Below are 19,278 nucleotides of genomic sequence, written 5' to 3'. Positions count from 1 at the left end.
GCTACTATCCTGGTGTAAAAACATGCATATGTGCCTGTTTATAGTCATAATTTTGCCATACACGTGATGTCTTTAAGGATTCCCATTGAAATTAGTCTCAAAAAGCTGATGATAGTGGAATAAAATACTCACTTATCAATGAGTTTATGAGCAGCTACTGCCCAATGCTTGTAAAACAGATTATGTTTTAAAATAATGTTATCACACATCCTTTCTCCAGTGAACAAAACCACAGAAAGATAAATACATATAATTCATTCAGCCGCTGCTCTTCAGTGGCATCATCCATTTTGTAGAATAGTGGCCCCTGGTGGCGGTTTGATGAAGTGCAAAGCTAACCATCCACCACTTAGCTTGCTTGTCCACCTCGAGATTTAGCAATTACTGAAACACAAGTGTGTGAGATGAATATAGCACACGCAAAGGGTATGCTTTCACTGAATTAAAACACACGCCTCACAAAGAAACGTTTCGCCACAGCACAGGGAACTCCAGTAAGTTCGCATTTCAAACGGATTGAATCGGTGGCTACAAATGTGTGCTAACGTTAGCTGAACTAGCAAACAAGGCTAGCGGGTGCTAGCTCTACAGCCCTGCCGGCTACACGAACGACAGGCACGGATTTCTATCACACAGAGTTCGTGAGACCCAGTCTGGTGGCGTAACGTATGATATTGTGTTTTAAGTAGTTTAACCGAAGGCTACAGTTTGTCAAATAATAATGTAGTAGGTTGAAACAGTGCTGGGTGTAGACGGTCTGCTAACCTATATTAGCATATCTAGCTAGCTAAAGTTAGCTGTGGACATTAGCCTCTTTGCTAGCCGGCTAATTCGATGCTAGGCACCATCACAACTGGCCATGGGAGCATGGATGTGACAGGCTAACATTAGCTGTTTAGATATGTATTTTCCTAACATATTCTTCTTTGCAGGCAGCCATGTCAGGAATTAAAAGGAAAATAGAAGGCAATGATCCCGACTATGATGACATTTCCCTGGTCCAAAATAGTAAGAGAAACAAAGCGGCTGAACATAATGGTGAGTTCATGTTATGAGCCCTGAGACAGTACACCTGCTTTACATGTTGTGACAGCTAACAAGTAACTGTACTCTTCAGTACTTCATACTTGAACATGTGTTCCTCCTGCCTTATCAGCCCGAGAAGCAGCAGTACAGAAGATTGAAGCCATCATCAGAGAGCAGTTTTCTTTGGAGATGAAGAACAAAGAGCATGAGATAGATGTGATAAGTCAGGTATCTGGATGATGAAGTTTTTTTTTTCATTTCAGTGATACAGAAAGTGATTTGTACATTTTTTATGTTTACAGTAGAAAGCAGAGCATGTTGGGTTAATTGTTGTTCTCATTATTTTGCAGCGTCTCAATGAAGCCAGGAGGATGATGGACAAGCTAAGGGCATGCATAGTGGCCAATTACTACGCCAACGCTGGAGTAACAAAGCTCCCAGAGGTGAATTCCCATCTACACACACCCAGACAGCTGTTGGCTGCTTTAAGGCAGTTGTATAGTACAGTCGCAACAACCACAATTTCCTCTGTGTCCTAGCATGCTTCGAAGAGTGACCCTGCCGTGCTGAACCATCCAGCCATCCGCCGCTTCCTGGAGTCCCCATCCCGGTCCTCTTCCCCTCTCAACCAGGGCTCTGAGACACCATCTCTGGCCCAGTCAGAGTCTGAGTCCCTTTCACAACAAGGAGAGGGAGCAGAGAGGGATGGAGAGGGAGCGTGGAGAGAGGATGGCAGCAGGCAGGAGCGCAGACCAGGGCGCAATACAGGCAAAGTGAGTTCAACTGACCAACATGACGTCAGTGATTAATTCATTGATGATTACAAAGTGGTATCAGTATTTTGCATCTTTTTATCTTTGATCAAGACTATAATGTTCTTCATTATTTCTCATAGGACACATTCGGCGTACCAGTGTCCTTAGGATCCGAGCAGAGGGTGACCTATCACACTATTGGAAATGAAGCTTCTAGACTCTATGCAAAAAAGACAATCGTAGTGGGGAATGTGTCCAGGTATGTAACCTAACTTAAGCCAAAGTTTAACTCACTCAAGTCGTCTTTCTGACTTAGTATGATGTTGAATAAGTCTTTAAAGGTTAGGAACCTCTCAGGAAGTCATGAGACTGCTTTAAATTATAGAAGACAAAAATCACAGTTGTCTGTTTTTCCTCTTCTTCAAGGCGTATGTGCACACTATATGTGCAATATTAACAGGCGTACTATGTGTAGTTTTTTACCTAATACATGTATTTATTGTCTGTTATTTATTAGTGTGAGGATTGGATGGTTGAATGTATGCAGAATGTGGTTTTAACTGTCAGCAACTTGTAGAAGTATCATTTTTGACAATGATACAATGACAAAAGGCATTCTGATTGTGATGACCCACTAGAAGTGTGTCACAGTGTATTCATCTGCAGAGACTCTGTCCTCTGCCTGTATTTTCTTACTCTTATTTTGCTGAGTTCTGGACGTTCCAGGGCACAGTGCGCAGGTGAAGTTAGGACATGATAAAAAGATAGCTACGGAAATCTCAGTTGCAGTGCCAAAACCCCACAAGCAGGCAGAGCTCGTCCCAAAATGAGGGTGTATAAGGGATTGGCTTTTACTTTTGCTGGTGATGTCTACAGACATTAACGACTATTCCAGCATAGTATAGCTTTCAACTTTTACGTCTTTTATATGAGCTGGTTTCAGATCACAAGTAGACATGCCTTTACGTTGATGGGTCATTAGTCAGACTGTTTGAAAACCCCAACATAACATCCATCCATTCGTTTTCTAACCGCTTATCCTCCTGAGAGTTGCGGGGGGGGGGGGGGGATAGGGGCTGGAGCCTATCCCAGCTGACATTGGGCGAGAGGCAGGGTACACCCTGGACAGGTCGCCAGGCTATCACAGGGCTGACACATAGAGACAGACAACCATTCACACCTACGGTCAATTTGGAGTCACCAAGTAACCTATCCCCAACCTGCATGTCTTTGGACTGTGGGAGGAAGCCGGAGTACCTGGAGAAAACCCACTCTGACACAGGGAGAACATCAAACTCCGCATAGAAGGGCTCCCACACCCGGGATCAAACCAAGAACCCTCTTGCTGTGAGGCGACAGTGCTAACCACCACATCACCGTGCCGCCCCCAACATATCATGAAACTTCCTATTTTCATCAATTTCTTTCAAAATTTCATACATGTTTTTTGGCAAGTCTGTCGAAATTCAATATTTACTCTTGTTTAAAACAATGAGCTATTGAGGCGCTGGTGGCTTAGCGGTTAAAGCAGGCACCCCATATTCAAAGGCTCCGTCCTTGCTGCAGCAGCACAGTTTCGCACCTGTGTAATTCTGTATATTTAAAGCCTTTTTTGAATTAGTCTTGTTTTCACATGACTGTGAGAACTGAGGTGCTGAGCCATATTATGGTTGTGCTACAAGCTCAGTCTTGTTGCAGTTTGCAAAAAGCCTTTTCATTAGTTCATTTATTTTCCCCAGGGCCTGAGTTGATCCAGATAACAGTTCCTTGCGATCACTCGGTTCAGTGTAATATGAAGCACATGTTAATTCTAGAAAGCTTGATTGACAGGGCCCATGTATCTCGTGCACACTAAATGTCTCAGATGGCTACGTGGGAAAGTCATTTCTCATGTGCCACAGTGCATAGTTGTACATAATAAGAAGGCTTAAACTTGACACATCAGTCATACACAGTTAATAAAAGATACGTGGGATAAGACTGGTTTAAACTGACCCAGATTGTCAACTCGTGTATCATGTCATGTATTTTCTGACAGGATATTTGTGAAGCTGTCTTGAAGTGTGTGCATTAAATGTTCAAGGGTGACTTATTTCTAATAATTTATGTGTTTTGAATCGAACTTTTGCTCGCGACCCATACTACCTGTCTTCCCTTAATCCTCTGTTCTTACCTACCCACATTATCTTTTACAGTTACTGGCGCTAATTCTTTATTCCTCCTGGTTGTTTTTCTTCGTTGTCTCCCCCTCCCAGGTACATTCCCCCAGATAAGCGGGAAGAAAATGACCAGTCTACCCATAAGTGGATGGTGTACGTCAGGGGCTCCAGGAGGGAGCCCAGCATCGACCACTTTGTAAAGAAAGTCTGGTTCTTCTTGCATCCCAGCTACAAACCCAACGACCTAGTGGAAGTCAGGTTTGTGTGTGTTTGTTTTTCTGCATATTTGAGACAGTCAAAAGTCCCTTTGGCACATGCACTGCAAACATGACAGTATGTAGACATTACCTGGAGGAGCTGTATGTGCGAACGCAAATGTCTGAATCAGTTGGACATTAAACGGACTTAACCCTGCCAGCTCCCTAGTGCAAAGTTTTTGTAATGTCTGATTGAGCCCATGTGAGACTAGAGGAGGTGATATTCTGGAGAATTCACAGCAAGCTAGTTGGTATTTTAATGATGTTTCTGAAATGTGGCTTACATGAAACTGGAAAGGAGGGTTCAGAGGAAGGGTCATTTACGCAAAGACAGCAACAAAAATGTCTTAACTGGAGAGATGATCAGATTTGGGAACTTCTGTCAGTAAGGCCTGGCTCTGAAATCGTCTGACAAATTCAAGGAATGGCAAGAGACTGTTGTTTGGGACCAAACCAGCTTCATGACCTTGGTGTAGTCTGCGTCATGTCCTGCCTTGTGTGTGCTCTAGCTAGTTGCCACCCCTTTCTTAAACCAAACAGAGCATTTCCAGTAGGTGAAAACTGTTCTTCTGACACAGTCAACATTTTGTTGTGTTCCACGTGTGTCAGAGTGAAACACATCAGACCTGATTCTCTTGACGTTATCCAGAGTTCACATGAAATAATGGCTAAAGTGTGTGTAATCACTTCTTAGTCATGCACCTGATGCAGGCACAGCTCCTCTCTTGTAATACAAATTAGCACTTGGGTGCTGTCTTATGCCGTCACCTCAAGCAACAATAGAAGTCAGAGACACGGGGACAAACTTGCTTCAATTAGATTTCATTTCACGTGTTGCCCTAGACACAATGTTTACTTCTAACTTTATACTATTGTTTTTGGTTAGAAGTTTGCCACGCCTCTTTCCATGCACCGCTTGCCAAACCAAAGGAAGTAAGAAAACAATTTGGATAATAGCACATGGATGAGTAAGGGACTGTCTTCATCATTAGTTGGCGTATAATTTGGAACAGCTTTCAGGTCATCCCTAAGTGTAAAAACAGTCTGCTGATCACAGTGTGTGTCTCAGCAGTATTTATGGCAATCCTTTAATAAATAGTGCCCCCTTGTGGATCTTTTCTGATGCAGATTATCCAGCCCAGTCCTCATCAATCATAGCTGGAAGTAAAAAACAATATTTGTCTCTGAGTGATGTTTACTTCAGCTAAATCTTGCCGTTGGTTAGTATTTATGCAAACTAAGAAAAGACATAATCATTATGTACACACACATCATTAGGTGGGGTCTGTTACATCATTCAGCACACAGTGAGTCAGACTGGAAGTAAACATCAACATGACTAATAGTGGGCACACCTACATGGTGTAGTGACATAGAAAAACAAGCGTATTTAGGTGTTTTCCTTAGCCCAGAGCACCGAGGAGTGTCGCACAGTTCATGCAGGAGTTATCTGGAAGGAGCAGAACTTTTGGCCTTGAGTTCTGTGGTTAAGATGTCTCGGTACAGTTTTTATCCTCCAAAAGTGGCAAAGGATTTAAGTTTGCCCGTGGCTTCTGAATAAATGATCTCTTTCATCAGTCAGCAATCCTTATCCTGAGCTGTAGCCTCCTGGCTGTTTCAGCTGACAAGGCACTCACATTGCCGTAGCCGCTGCTCATAAGCTCCTTCTGACTGACTCAATTCTTGATTCCCAGTGAACCCCACACAGTCCCAGTGCTCTGTGCTGACTCTCAACGCAGCCTGAATGTAGATGAAGGCATGAAAGTAAGAAAGAAAAACAAAAAAAGCATCACCCATACAGTATTCTTGAATAGACACAGTATGCATGCACATACAGTACACACACCAGCAGTCAGATCAGCTTCAAATGGGGAGAAGATGAGAGACCTGCAAGTCATTGATTTTAACAGTGTATTAACTCCGTCTATGTCAAAAACCTTTTTTTTTTTAATTACAAAGTCGTCATGCTGCATCCTCGATGACTGTTCTCCCTCCACATTTGTATTTTGATGACTTAACATGACACTTTGTTAATGTGTTTGTTCTCAGTGAGCCTCCCTTTCATTTAACACGTCGTGGTTGGGGCGAGTTTCCTGTGAGGATCCAGATCCACTTCAAAGACCCCCGCAACAAACGCATTGACATCATCCACCAGCTAAAGGTCAGACCACATCATGGACCAAAACATATGTTGGCTTGTTTTTCCTCTTTAGACTGAGACACAGTGTTTTTCCACATGCAGTTTTAAATGACGGTCTTATAGACATCCCGGTGTGTCTATGATGTCCTTTGTGTTCTGCCACCGGTAAATTGCAAAATAGGTGCTGATAATCATTTATTGTCCTTTAAACTTGTGTACTCTGATTTACTAATCAGTGTGGACACATAACCATGAATTTAAGCAATACGGGAATGTTATGTTAAGTATTGTGTGACGGAAAACTTGGGCATAGTCAGTAGCTACGTTGCTTCAGGCATACTGTGAATACAGTTTGACAGTAAAACCTAATGAGAGTTTTAAAGTAATTTGATTTAGTCATTACAATGAGAAAGCATTTATAATTCAAATATCCAGCTGACTCTACTTTATAATTGAAACTCCATAGAAGTTTTTAATTCACGCTATCTGTTCTTTTCTCACAGTTGGACAGAACGTACACTGGGCTGCAGACACTCGGAGCAGAGACTGTAAGTTATAAATGTTCGCTCTGCTTCCTGCAGTGACTTTTTTTTTGTCTCAGAGCTTCACTCTGACGATAAGCTATATTTGTTCCAGGTGGTTGATGTGGAGCTCCATAGGAACTCTCTTGGGGAGGACTACATCCCTCAGCCCTCTTCCTCCAAGGTGACTCACAGAGCAGCCAGCCCCACGTTGGCGTCCTCCCTGGCTCAAAGTTATGGACGCTCCAGTTCTCCCATCTCACATGATCCCAGCGTAGACAAAGGTACACACACAGAAACATCGACTAGGAAAGTTAAAGGTCATCTTTAGAGTTTTTGACCACTATTAAAACTGTGGAGAAGTGTTTTTATAAGCAAGTACCCATTTTGTTTGTATCGCACATGTGCATTAAGACCCACAGGAATGCAGTTGATGTGATACACAGTCCACTGGTTTTATGCTGCTTTACTGTAACACAGGCAGTGCGGAAGATGACTGCTGGCTAGTAAACGTGCGTGTAGGATTAAGAATATTTACAAAATTGGCTCTGCAAATGTCACATGAGGAACATGTTTTTAAACACATTTGTTAGGCCTCAGAGATGCACACAATTTGATTTTGTGAGAAAGATCCTGAAGTCATGATTTTCAATACCATCAAAAAGACAGATGCTGCTCTTTCTATTAAACTGATACGGAAATGCTGTATTGAGGCAATGTAGTGCACAGCATGTGCCACTGGAGGTCGGTCTCTACTGGTGGAACTATTGACTGTATATAAAGATGGACGACATGACAGCGCCCCAAAAATGAAGAGTTCGTTTTCCTGATAAGTTTGGTTATTTAATGCTATAAAAAGGGATTTAACAACATGATTGGCAACTGTGTGAGCCAATCGGTAGGCTCGTATTCAGTGATGCTGCTCGCCATCGGTCAGATGAGTGTATGGTTGGGAAACTTGATACGACGGGGTCGCTACTGCACAGACTCTGGCTTCGAATTATGTTCCCAGAGCAAGATGGCAGCGGTCGTATCATAGATATTTTAGCTTCACTTCTGTACAGTAGGGGTAAGTGAGGATGTGTCGCCCATCTTCATGTACAGTCCATGGGTAAAACAGGCTGAGCTGGGAAAGATGCTGACTACAAGTGGTGGGGGTAATGTTGCAGGACTAGTAAAAAAGAAAAATGCCTCTGCCCCTGTTTGGGAGTATTGCTACTTCTAACTATCTTGATGACTTCTTCCAACTATAAAAGCAGCTTATTAGACACATGCTTTTATTTAACACAGTGCAGTGTTTCCGCTACATTCATTTAGCAGCAGTGGCACGCCGCTGCTAAATTATTGCCGCCGCTGCTGCTCCTTCAAAACATTTATTTTGCAAATGCACCACCACCGCTCTAAGACATCTGTGCACTTGCACAGCGCAGGAGCCAGTGTAGTGAGGAGAGCAGCGGTGAGGGCAGGGGGGAGTGGGGGAAGGCTCCTATTTAGGGATGCACTGAATATATTGGGCCGAATATTGCAAAAAAACCCACACATTCGGTATTCGGTGGAAAAAGTGAAAAGCTATGCCGAATAATAGCGACGTGTTTTGATAACGCAATCAAACAGCGTGCAGTGACAGACGGAGTAAAATGTCGGCAGTGTGGCGATATTTTACTCCGTCCGTCAACACACTCGCATTTGCGACTAAAAATAGTTTTGTGCGGGCAAAAGAAATCATTCAGCACGCTGTGTGAGTACAGATTTAAACCAGCAGCAGAAACGAAACGGCGAATCTTGCCGGTTGTGCGTTGAACGGGGGTCACAGACACGGACAGGAATACATATTCCTGTCAAATACGGCAGCGCATTATAACGGCTTACCGGCGACAGAGAAGTCCGGCTCCAGGTGAATAACTTGTTGTCATGACTGCCCAAAAGTACCTGAACAGCCGAGCCATGGCGGCACACAGTATGTGGCGTATCAGAGGAGAAACGAGCCGTTCACATTTCTCTCTTTGTGTCCACAAACCTCACCACACTTTAGGGACTGTTCCTTACTTATGAAGGGACTTGTCAGGGGAGGAGGGTGGCTGGTTGATTTTTATTTCATTTATTTATTTTATTTTGACCCCCCCCTATGTTAATCACTTATTGATGCTGTTTTTGAAGTATGAATAAGTCAGTAAGTAATTTATTCCATTGAAATATCATTGATGTATTATAGAAAAGTAATATATCTTTTTATAAATGACAAAAGGCACATCTGCCTCATTTTCGCTGTGGTATCCTGATACTACTCAGAACCGTGATGCTTTCACTGGTATCGTACAGTGGGTCCCAATTTTGGTACTGTGACAACACTAATCTGGAGGGGGTTCATCTGCAAAAACTAATGAATAACTAAAAAACGGCATTCGGTATTTGGCCAAGCGTTTAATATTATTCGGCTTTGGCCACAAATTTTCATTTCAGTGCATCCCTACTCCTATTGGAATTAACGTTATTCGTGGGATCTTGAAAGTGACATCATCACTGGAGCACCAGGTCAGAGTCTCTCGTCTTGAAGAATAGGGCAGCGAACCAGAGAAAAGAAAAAGGTAGATTTTATTAGCTGAAGATAACTTATAATATCAATATCAATATTTCAGAGAGAGAGAGAGAGAGAGAGAGACAAAAAGAGAAAAAGAGAGACAGAGACAGTCCGACACAGAAACAACATTCAAACATGCGGTTTATCAGAATCAAACACTTTCGTATTTCACATCCAAACGGGGGGGTGGCCACCCCCGTTGCTGAAAAAAATCCTAGAGGAAACACTGCAGTGGTTCCCAACTGGTCGAGCCACAGGGTCCAGATTTCTCCTTAGTCATTAGTTCGAGGTCCACACAGTTTAATACATTCAGCGTCATACTTGAGTTTGGCCATGTTGTTGAGCTAGTTTGTTGTGTCTGTTAAGTAGCTGTCTGTTATTCACTCACTCTACAACAGGAAACAGCACTTCAAAATAAAAGCTCCTGCTGGAAATTCACTTTATGTCAAAAATAAAGTGTGTTTTTTACAAACTCGACACATTTGCGAGTAAGGATGTAAACCCACTAAGACCTGTCTAAGTAGGCTAATGGCGTGGACACCAGTAGCTCAGCGTTTATGTTTTTGTGATTTGTTTTTAAAAACACAAATACCGTCATACACTGTTTATCCTGGTGAAATGTCAGCAAGGTATGAAGGTATGAAAAATTAGATGCCACCCAAGCCTAATAGACAACATATTTGTGAAACACTGCTCAGAAGGCCACAACATGCCAGTTTTTATTGAATAAAAAGCAGACTTCTCATTTACAGAAACAATCATTTTTCAAAAACGATGAAAAGTAATTTATTAGGTGTGAGTTTTCTTGTAATTTGTATGAGCTGTAGCACAGTAATAATAGTTTGCTTTGCCCAGAAAGTGTTTGATCCTATCAGCTGTTGCTCATTTTGTTCAACCATACCAGACTGGGTTTAGTGGTGTCACAGTGTCTCTTGTACTGGATACATTTATTATTACACCTGTATCTCTGTCACAGAATGTGTATCTTAACTCCAGATGAGGTTTAAAGGGAGTATAAAAGACATATCTCATTTCCTTTTAGGTTTCATCAAAGCAGAAATGGGGAGGTCTGCAGGTGGCCATAGCTCCAGCCTCACCGCTGGTGAACGTACCCCAACCCGACCCAAAGCCAGCGACAGGATCACTCTGGGTTCCCATGGCAACTCTGCCTTCCAGCCCATCACAGCAAGCTGTAAGATCGTCCCACAAGGACAGCCGCCCAGCCCTGCCGAGTCTCCTGGGAAATCATTCCAACCAATCACCATGAGCTGTAAAATTGTTTCAGGTAAATGTCTCCACCCAGTGGCCATTTGTCATTGTTGCTAAAGAGTTTTTGGTAGCCTACTAAAAATGATAGAAAACTCTTTTATTTCAGATGTAATGGCGGTGAAATACGAACATCACTAAGAAACGCTGACAGCAAACACTTAACTGCTTTGATATTAACCTTTGTCAGAGTTCCAGTATTAACACTATTGTTCTGTCTTGTATTTTGTGCACACTTTGTTCCCTGGCATTGATGCTCATTCTTCACTTGGTGTAATTATTTAAAATGCAGCAATTGTTAGGAATATGCTGTATCGGTCAGGAGGGAACAAGACTTCTCATGAGCTCCTCCAGGCACACGTTTACTGTTCTCTGCAAAAATTGGAGGAATGGTCTCTGCAGAAAATTTAAAAAATGTTTCTACCTCATCAGGCATCTTTAAATCTGCATCATGGAGATCTTAATGTACATCGCCACAAATTCAATTACTGTCAACTTGGCCAGCTGTGACACGAGTGACATCACTGGTTGGCTGGTTGCACAAAGGTCACCAAGAGGGAAAGAAAAAATGTAATTTATGTGTTTATATATTCATTATTAACAACCCAATTATTTAACTAATATCCTGTGCACTTTCTCCCCCACAGGGTCTCCCATCTCCACCCCAAGCCACTCCCCGCTGCCTCGCACACCTACCACATCCACCCCTGTCCACAGCAAGCAGAGCTCTTCATCAGTCCTCAATAACCCTTACATCATTGTTGACAAGCCCGGCCAGGTGATTGGCATGGCTTCCTCATCCGCCACCTCCGCAGGTACGCATCTCCCACTCAGTGTCAAAGTGCCGCTTGAAAATCGGAAGTGGACCCACAGCGAAATCGAGAAGCGGTGTCTGAGCCGCCCACGTAGAATATAAAAATGGCTGTGAGGAGTGCACTCTATCGCAGAACAAATGATAAACTTTCTTACTCTTCTTCTCTCTCTTTATTTTAGTGCGTTCTGTTGCGTGTCCTCTTTCGCCCCCTTGTACTTTCTTATCCAGGTCTTTGTGCTTCCACTCTTCTGTCTCTATCTTTTCCTGTGTCTCTCTTTTGTTCCTGTTTTGCACTCATAAAGCATGACGTGTGGTGAGCCAGCAGGATGATTGCGGGATGAGAGGTTACCATGGTGACTGAGCTGCTGTGTTTTATGGCCAGATTAAGAAAATGAGACCCCACGCTCAAGTCAAGTTTCGTCGGTGTTTGTGCACATATTTCCCCGTGAACAAGGTGTGCAATTATTCGCAAAGATGAGTACCTTGTCAGAAGAAGTGAGTGTGCACTTAATGTGTGCGTCACCCCATCACGGAGCAGAGTCATCTTACATCACCAAGGCTATTGCATTTACCTCCTCACTTCAGCAGCATCAGTTCGTATTCCACTTGGGAGCTCTTTCCCCTAGATTGCTCACTCTTTCTCGCCCACTCAGCCGCTCCCACTCTTCCTCCACAAATGCACAAGCTCAACCAGATCTGGCAGTGAGGCTGGAGTGCCAGCAAGCGATGTTTTAAAAGCTGGATGATGTGGGTGTTGTGGCTGATTCACCAATCCTGGGATAAAAGAAATTTTAATGCAGTAGGTAAGGGACGAAACTTGGTTGCTCGGCTTCAACGCCCACGCTGAGTAACTCGGAGAAGCACCTGTCACCTCGCACCACAATGGCCTTGATGTCTGTGGAAAAGGTGGCAGGAACTGCAGTAACCATCACCAGCACAGTCACCTCCTCCATGACTTGTTGTGCGTGTGTTTGTGTAAATTACTCCACAGGAAGCCCCTCTGCCAAACAATCTGTTGCTCAAGGCGCTCGCTCTCCAGCCCCCAAAGTTCACACCGGCACCTTCCTCTCATCAGGGGTGAAGGTAAGTTGTTAGTCTGATGGTGTCACCCTCTAAGATGAATCATTATGAGCTAAATCATCTCGTTTTACTGATCTGTTCCCACCAATACGCAGTATCTGTCCCTGTAGTATCTGTGTCTTTAACAAAACAGGATGGTATTAATAGTAGGCCAGTGTGCTATCTTCAGCAGATGTGAGTGCCTTGGCAAGCTATTTAAATGGGACATCACTCTAAAGATAGGAGGGGGTGTGGGGAGCTTTGCAGATAGAATTGCATGGTTCTGTTTCACTCAGTGTCAATACCCCGCTGTAAAGTCCTCCCGCTCCCACATGCTCATCATCCCATCACCAACCACAAAGGCTGAAATACGATTTCACTTAAAATTTCTGTTTTATCACAGTGGCAGTCTGATTGGCTCTGATTGTACAGTTGTCTGGCACCTGCTGTGGTACTAAAGGCCAGGGCAGATGGGGACAGATGGGGAATATAAAAACATCCTCTTGATGAATAAATGATGATGCTAATTTTCAAAAATCTGTTTAAGCCAACAAATCTCGCTGCTCTGTGTTCTCTAGCGTGTTGAAATATCAGAGAGTCGAATTTACACCAGTGAGAGCAGCCACAGTATCTACAACCTGTTGTGCTTTCAAGGCAGAGCAGCCTTCTTCTTCTTCAAGTCCTTCTCTCACTCACTTTTTTGTTGCAGGTTATTATCAAGCAGGAGCCAGGGGAAGTTTCGACACAGCAGCAGCAGATGGTTTCCACAGTAACCAGCCAGCAGCAACCTGCCGCTACAGCAGCACACCAGTTTGTCGCAGTGAAGGGAGGTCACATGATCTCCATGTCGGCCCAGAAACAGGCAGGTGGGGCCACAGGGGCCACGACTAGCAAGGTCAGTGTTTCTTGCGTTGAACCACACACCCTCTCACAGAAGCATCTGAGTCATTTACATGGTAATAGTGATGTGTTGTCAAAAGTTACAGTCAATTAAAAAACTTCTCTCACTTCTAGATGTTAGGCATTCCTGTCAGCTCAACGCTTCAGTCTGCGGTCAAACAGGTGGCTATCAGCAGTGGGCAGATTCTGGTCGCCAAGGGCAACCCCTCAGTCTCCAAGGTGATGGGTGGGAAGCCGGTTTTTGCTCAGGGAGTCGCAAAAGCCATCGTCAGTGGAGCCAGTGGCATTTCTGGTCAGCAGGCTGCTGCCAAGGCGGCTGGTGGTTCGAGTGGCAAGAGCGGAGGTCAGAGTTCACACATACAGGTGTTCATGTGACACTAAAGGCCTTTACGCAGCGGGGGTGTGACGAATAAACAACGTGAATATTTTGTATCAAAACTATTCACACTGCCAGCAATACAAATTTACAACAGTTATAACACTTCAGGTTTGAATTGCTTTGCGCTTTACCTTGGCCGATTCCTGACATATTTTAGGATGTAGGTGGGACAGTTTAAGGTCCTCCTGGGGTGCTAGCACCTCATCTGAGCAGGCAGAAGACCATCTATCAAGATCCTATGACCCAGAGCAGTGTTGGGCAGTCTGTCTGGCGTAAGTGGTTGTAAAAGCTAAAGCAACTGTAAGCTATTTTATTGGGTTTCCCTTTAGAACAATACTATACTGAGTGAATTGGAGTTCCCGCTGGTAAACAGGTATGCAGTGTGTATGTCAAGGGTTTTTTATTGTGAAAGCTAAGAACGTAGGAGTTGTGACGTCAGTTGCACACCACAGAGTTGGCCTTTATTTGCAAAGTGAAAGCTCAGAAAAATCGACCTTGTTCCAGAAAAGGTATTACATCACTTTTTGGGTGCGTGTTTTTGTTGTTCTGTGTGAAAGTACTCGTGACAAATACAACAAAAATATTTTCACATGCAAGTTAATCGCACCCAAAAAGAAGCCTCCTGTGTGTGAAGGCCTTTAGACAATTATTTTAGTAACACATTTGCATTCTACAACAAATAAAACCCGGTATACACATTTTATGAATTTATATATTTAGTCATTTTTGTGTTACTAATCATAAGGTATAGAGCCTGTAGTATAGATAAGTGCGATTAATGATTATTTTCTTTTTGCGTATGTCCTTAGTGATGGCTACTCTTCAGCTGCCAGCCAACAACCTGGCCAATCTGGCCAATTTGCCTCCAGGCACCAAACTCTACCTGACCACCAACAGTAAGAACCCCTCGGGGAAGGGCAAGCTGCTTCTCATCCCACAGGGAGCTATCCTCCGAGCCTCCAGTGCAAGTAAGATGTGCAACATCCTGTAATAATCTTTTTAAATACAGACTTTAGCAAAACAACTCAGTGTGGGTTAGCAGTTATTTAGCCCTGGTTTTCTGTCACACTCTTGACACACTCCCATCAAACTCTTGGAAGCTTTGGGTTATAAGACCAGGCAGAAAGTTTCTTTGACTGTTGGCAGTTTTAAAGACATGTTGACACTGTGTGACACTGTAATTTTGTGGCAGCAAAACACATAACATGAACCAGCAGATAACTCCTTTGGGTTAAGTTGAGCTTCCTGTACACATGAAGGGGCCCATTTACTCAAGCAAACACACTGACACAATATCAAGACCTAAAATATAATACAGTCAGTCACCACTTGATAGTGTTTCCAGACTTCAGTTTGGGCCTATGTGATAATTTAATGTCAAAGTGGGTGCAGAGAGCCTGAGAATTGTTCAGCATCTCACTGTGCACAACACATTACATCCTAGCAGGAGTGTCATGGCGTATATTGTTCTCTGTGTGTGTGTATCTTATATAGAAGATGAAAGTGGTGGGTTTAGGAATTATTTGTGTCCAACTGAAACTAGTACATGAGTCTGTAGGTGACTCAGTATTCGGGGTTAGCGTCCCAACCATATGACTTTCAGCCTGACTTCTTCCTCCATGCCTCAGGTTGGAGACAGCTGTATTAAAAATGTTCTTGCTCTCGGCTCATCATAAAGTTTGGCAAAAGTAAGAAATCCTCTTCCGAAGTGACGGTAGAATTTGAGGCATGCTGGTGGCAGTTACAGATTTTGGCTGCTCCTCTACCTTCTGGACACTGAGTCAGGCACAGTCATCTGTTTCTTTCTGCTGTTTATTCAATGAGTAGAATCCCTCACACAGCACACTTCCTATCAAATTGCAATGAGATTAAACAGATTAAGCAGCATGCGGTATTTTATCTAAAACACAAATTTCACAGCGGTAAACCAGCTGTACTCCGTATAGCTCTGCTCCAGAATCATTTGTCTGAGTGAAATATGCTTTTACCTGTTTGAAACCACACAAATAATGAAGACGATGAGCTGTGATGTGGGATAAAGAAACACAGGATTGTTTATCAGATTTTAGACTGATGTGTATGTGGCTGTCTGTAATTTAGGTCAGCAGTCCCAGAGCAGCTCGTCAGCAGGCGCTGGGGGCTCGCAGACCTCCTCCTCCTCCTCTTCCTCTTCCAGCAGTCTGCCATCCAACCTCTCCTACACGTCCTATATCCTTAAACAGACACCACAGGTGGGTAGAAATGCATTTTTACGCTACAATACAAACCTTCGAGACATGCGTACTCTCGTTTAAAAAAACCTGTGCTGTGGATTCTCAGCTGTGTTTATTAGAGCTTTAGTATTTATGCTCTGGCATGTTTTGAGCAGAGTTTGAAGTGCCTCATCAAAGTCTGTTGGAAACTGAAGGTGCTTTGCACATTATCCATTTAATATTCATCACCACAGTTACCAGAAAACACCCAGATTTTATTCCCTTATGGCATGACAGGACTCGCATGCACAGTCTGCAAATGGGATTTCTTTTTCTCTGTGAATCTAAGATTTTTGTATTAGTATAGAGGTTGCGCCTGGTGTGTTCTTAATGAGATACATTCATTATAGCAGCACTGATTCTGCAGTCAGCTTTAGAACAGTGCTGTCCGTGCATTTAGCCAGCAGCATATAATGAAGCTCTCTGCAGAGGTTTCCACCTACATTTAAAGTTAAGAATCTGGGCTGTGTTTCCAAATAGTGATCAATCGTCTAGGTTAAGAGTGCTTTCTAAGTGTGGTCTCTGCAAATGTTCTTGAATATGTTGTGTATATCTCTTTAAATGGCTGAAGAGATAATACACACACACACACACACACACACACACACACACACACACACACACACACCAGTTAAGAGCTAAAAGGATGATGCATTGATTTCAAAGAAGGCTGCCTGAATGTTCGGTAAGCTATTAGGATATATAGGAAATAAAGCAGGTGATGTCATAGATGGATGTGTAGGATCATCATACCTTGCACATTAAGAGAATGAACCTCAATGTACTCTGCAGTATAATACGGGTTAAATGTTAATCATAGATTTAAATGGGTCTAAAATGGTGACTGCATCCTGTTTTTATACTGGAGGCATTGTGTTTTTCAATTGCCTCTCCGTCCGTTCATCCTGTTCTTGTGAACATGATATCTCAAGAAGGCCTTGAGGGAATTTCTTCAAATTTGGCACAAACGTCCACTGGGACTCAAAGACAATCTGATTAGATTTTGCTGGTCAAAGTTCAAGGTCATTTTGTCCTTGTCTGTCTCGTTCTTGTGAACATAATATCTCAAGAACACCTCGAGGGGATTTCTTTAACTGGCACAGACATCAACTCGGACTCAAGAATGGACCGATTAGAATTTAGTGGTTGAAGGTTTTTTTCCTTTTCAACCGAGCGCGCCAGAAAAATATTGTTAACTTCAACATGGCCCGAGCTAGCTGAAGGTAAACATTTGCTCCTTCTAAAGATGATTTCTGATTTCTGATGACTTATTAAGATATTCTAACACATTTGACAAACATAATTCAGTATTAACTGTAGCTCTATGTAAAATTAAAAAATGTGATGTTTCCCAGCTAATCCCCCGCTAGCCTGCATTTTTTTTTAGCTTCTGATTTATTAAAAACTGTTCTGAGAGAAACATGACGCTGAATTTAGCAGCAGACTTCAGTAATAGTAATATAAAGTAGTAGTAAAAGAAATAACTTGGCATTTATTTTTTTTATGTGATATAAAGGAAGTACAGTAAATTAGTAACACATTCTCAGCCCTAATGACTAAATACATATTTCAAGGTATGTTGCTGAATTTATTTTCTAATGTAGGTTGTGAATGAAGTCAGATGGGGAACGACAGGGGTGTCATGTACTGATTTAAAACTTTTTGGCTATGTCTATTGAAACTTTTGTGGTTTTATTTCTCATATCAATGGCGCCTTTGGCAACAGGAACAGTCCCTTTTTGTTCTGGTTACATCTTCAACACACAGTTGCTGAAGACAAAAATGTAGCTCAGACTGGTTGTTGGTCGCTACAGACGCAGACAGTGCAACAGGTACCAGAGCTCCGCAAAGACATTTTAGAAAATGCTAAGTTAACATTAGTTAAATATTTGTTAAAAAAATAAATCAGTATTTGCTAACCTGAAGGCAAATTACTTTGGAAAAGAACCAGCGTTGGCGGTTAGCCACCAAGAGTAGCCACTGGGACTAACCCTAGACAGTCTATGGGACTAACTAGCTTACTACTACTTCGGCTATCTCACTGGAAGTTGCGCCCATAATCATTTCTACAATAGTGTCCTCAGGAATAAGATGGATAGATCTTCTGTGCTGCCGGGGAGATGATGTGTGTAAACCATCCTTGTTTCACAGACATCTATGTAAACTTAAGTGCAACTTGACTACTACAACTGCAAAGCTTTAATTCTAGTTTCCTATTTAATAATTCTGTAGTTTTTCTTGTGGAATTTACACCATGACACCTACACTGACTTTAAATACAATCAAAGTAATATGTTGTTGGATTTCCACCCTAACTCTGCTCATCCACAGGGCACGTTTTTGGTCGGCCAGCCAGCACAGGGTTCGGGGAAGCAGGGAGGTTCAAGTTCGGGAGGTCATGCATCAACATCTCCAGCCACTGTCAGCCAGCAGGCCATCCGGGTGACAGCTGGACAGAAGGCGGCTATCCTGGCTCAGGTCAGTATGGGGACTGATCCTCTTCAGTGTCTGATACTAATGGAAGCTGCTGTAATTACTACTGTTATATTTGTGCCCCTTTTACTGTTTCACAAGCACAAACAGCCTTGTTTTATAAAGATAAGAGCTACAAACACTGTCTGATGCTAACAGGCTCGTCTTTGGGGTATACATCAGTGAGGATCTCCCAGGACAAAGACCTGTACAGTTTGGAGACACACTTGAAAACCTCCTTTAGTGTTTGCCAGCGCTGCTGAGCACCCCTGGCTGTCCTGTTTACTTTTCTTTCTGAGATATAGATTTTTCCTTCTTTCTCCCAGCTTCACAGCACTTCACACATAATCTGTTTGATTGCCTCTTGGAGCAGCAGCAAGGAGTCTTTGACTGGTTATGAAACTGTCTCAATTTAAAAGTGATGCCTCTGTATGACCTACATAAGCAAATGAGATCATCAGCGAGATGATTGGCTATTTCTATACAGTTATACTTAATGCCTGTGCCTGGCTTTGATTCTCCTCAAAATCAGACCAAGCAATTTACAGCACGCAGACTGGAACAGCATGTGTTTACATTTTCCCAGACAATGTTTCGCAATGAGCAGGAAGCTAGAAAGTTAAAAGGAAGCATAAGAAGATTTTTCTTTAGCAAATTGTATTTTGGATGTTATATTTTGTGGTCGTGGCTGATAGCTACT

The 19,278-nt window shown here is 42.8% G+C and overlaps 1 protein-coding gene across 3 annotated transcripts in view; it reads left to right on the top strand.

The window, feature by feature from the left end:
• Positions 1-327: 327 nt before the first annotated feature.
• yeats2 (YEATS domain containing 2) overlaps positions 328-19,278 on the top strand; it is a 34,652-nt gene continuing 15,701 nt past the window's right edge. Inside the window, exons 1-18 of one of the 3 annotated variants that reach the window (XM_049599139.1) lie at positions 328-426; positions 933-1,038; positions 1,157-1,254; positions 1,377-1,469; positions 1,566-1,799; positions 1,922-2,040; positions 4,037-4,198; positions 6,247-6,358; positions 6,841-6,885; positions 6,974-7,142; positions 10,479-10,721; positions 11,350-11,517; positions 12,508-12,599; positions 13,285-13,470; positions 13,590-13,818; positions 14,664-14,822; positions 15,955-16,085; positions 18,438-18,584. In XM_049599139.1, the coding sequence (XP_049455096.1) occupies positions 939-1,038; positions 1,157-1,254; positions 1,377-1,469; positions 1,566-1,799; positions 1,922-2,040; positions 4,037-4,198; positions 6,247-6,358; positions 6,841-6,885; positions 6,974-7,142; positions 10,479-10,721; positions 11,350-11,517; positions 12,508-12,599; positions 13,285-13,470; positions 13,590-13,818; positions 14,664-14,822; positions 15,955-16,085; positions 18,438-18,584 (2,487 nt within the window). In that variant the 5' untranslated portion in view covers positions 328-426; positions 933-938. Of the gene's footprint in view, positions 495-932; positions 1,039-1,156; positions 1,255-1,376; positions 1,470-1,565; positions 1,800-1,921; positions 2,041-4,036; positions 4,199-6,246; positions 6,359-6,840; positions 6,886-6,973; positions 7,143-10,478; positions 10,722-11,349; positions 11,518-12,507; positions 12,600-13,284; positions 13,471-13,589; positions 13,819-14,663; positions 14,823-15,954; positions 16,086-18,437; positions 18,585-19,278 lie in introns of all 3 variants that reach the window. The other 2 variants (XM_049599138.1, XM_049599140.1) reach the window with 2 other exon arrangements.

Source organism: Epinephelus fuscoguttatus, linkage group LG15 (assembly GCF_011397635.1).
Source record: "Epinephelus fuscoguttatus linkage group LG15, E.fuscoguttatus.final_Chr_v1".
Lineage (NCBI taxonomy): Eukaryota > Metazoa > Chordata > Actinopteri > Perciformes > Serranidae > Epinephelus > Epinephelus fuscoguttatus.
The sequence above is the reverse complement of the archived record's forward strand: the minus strand, read 5'-3'. Positions and strand labels throughout refer to the sequence as shown.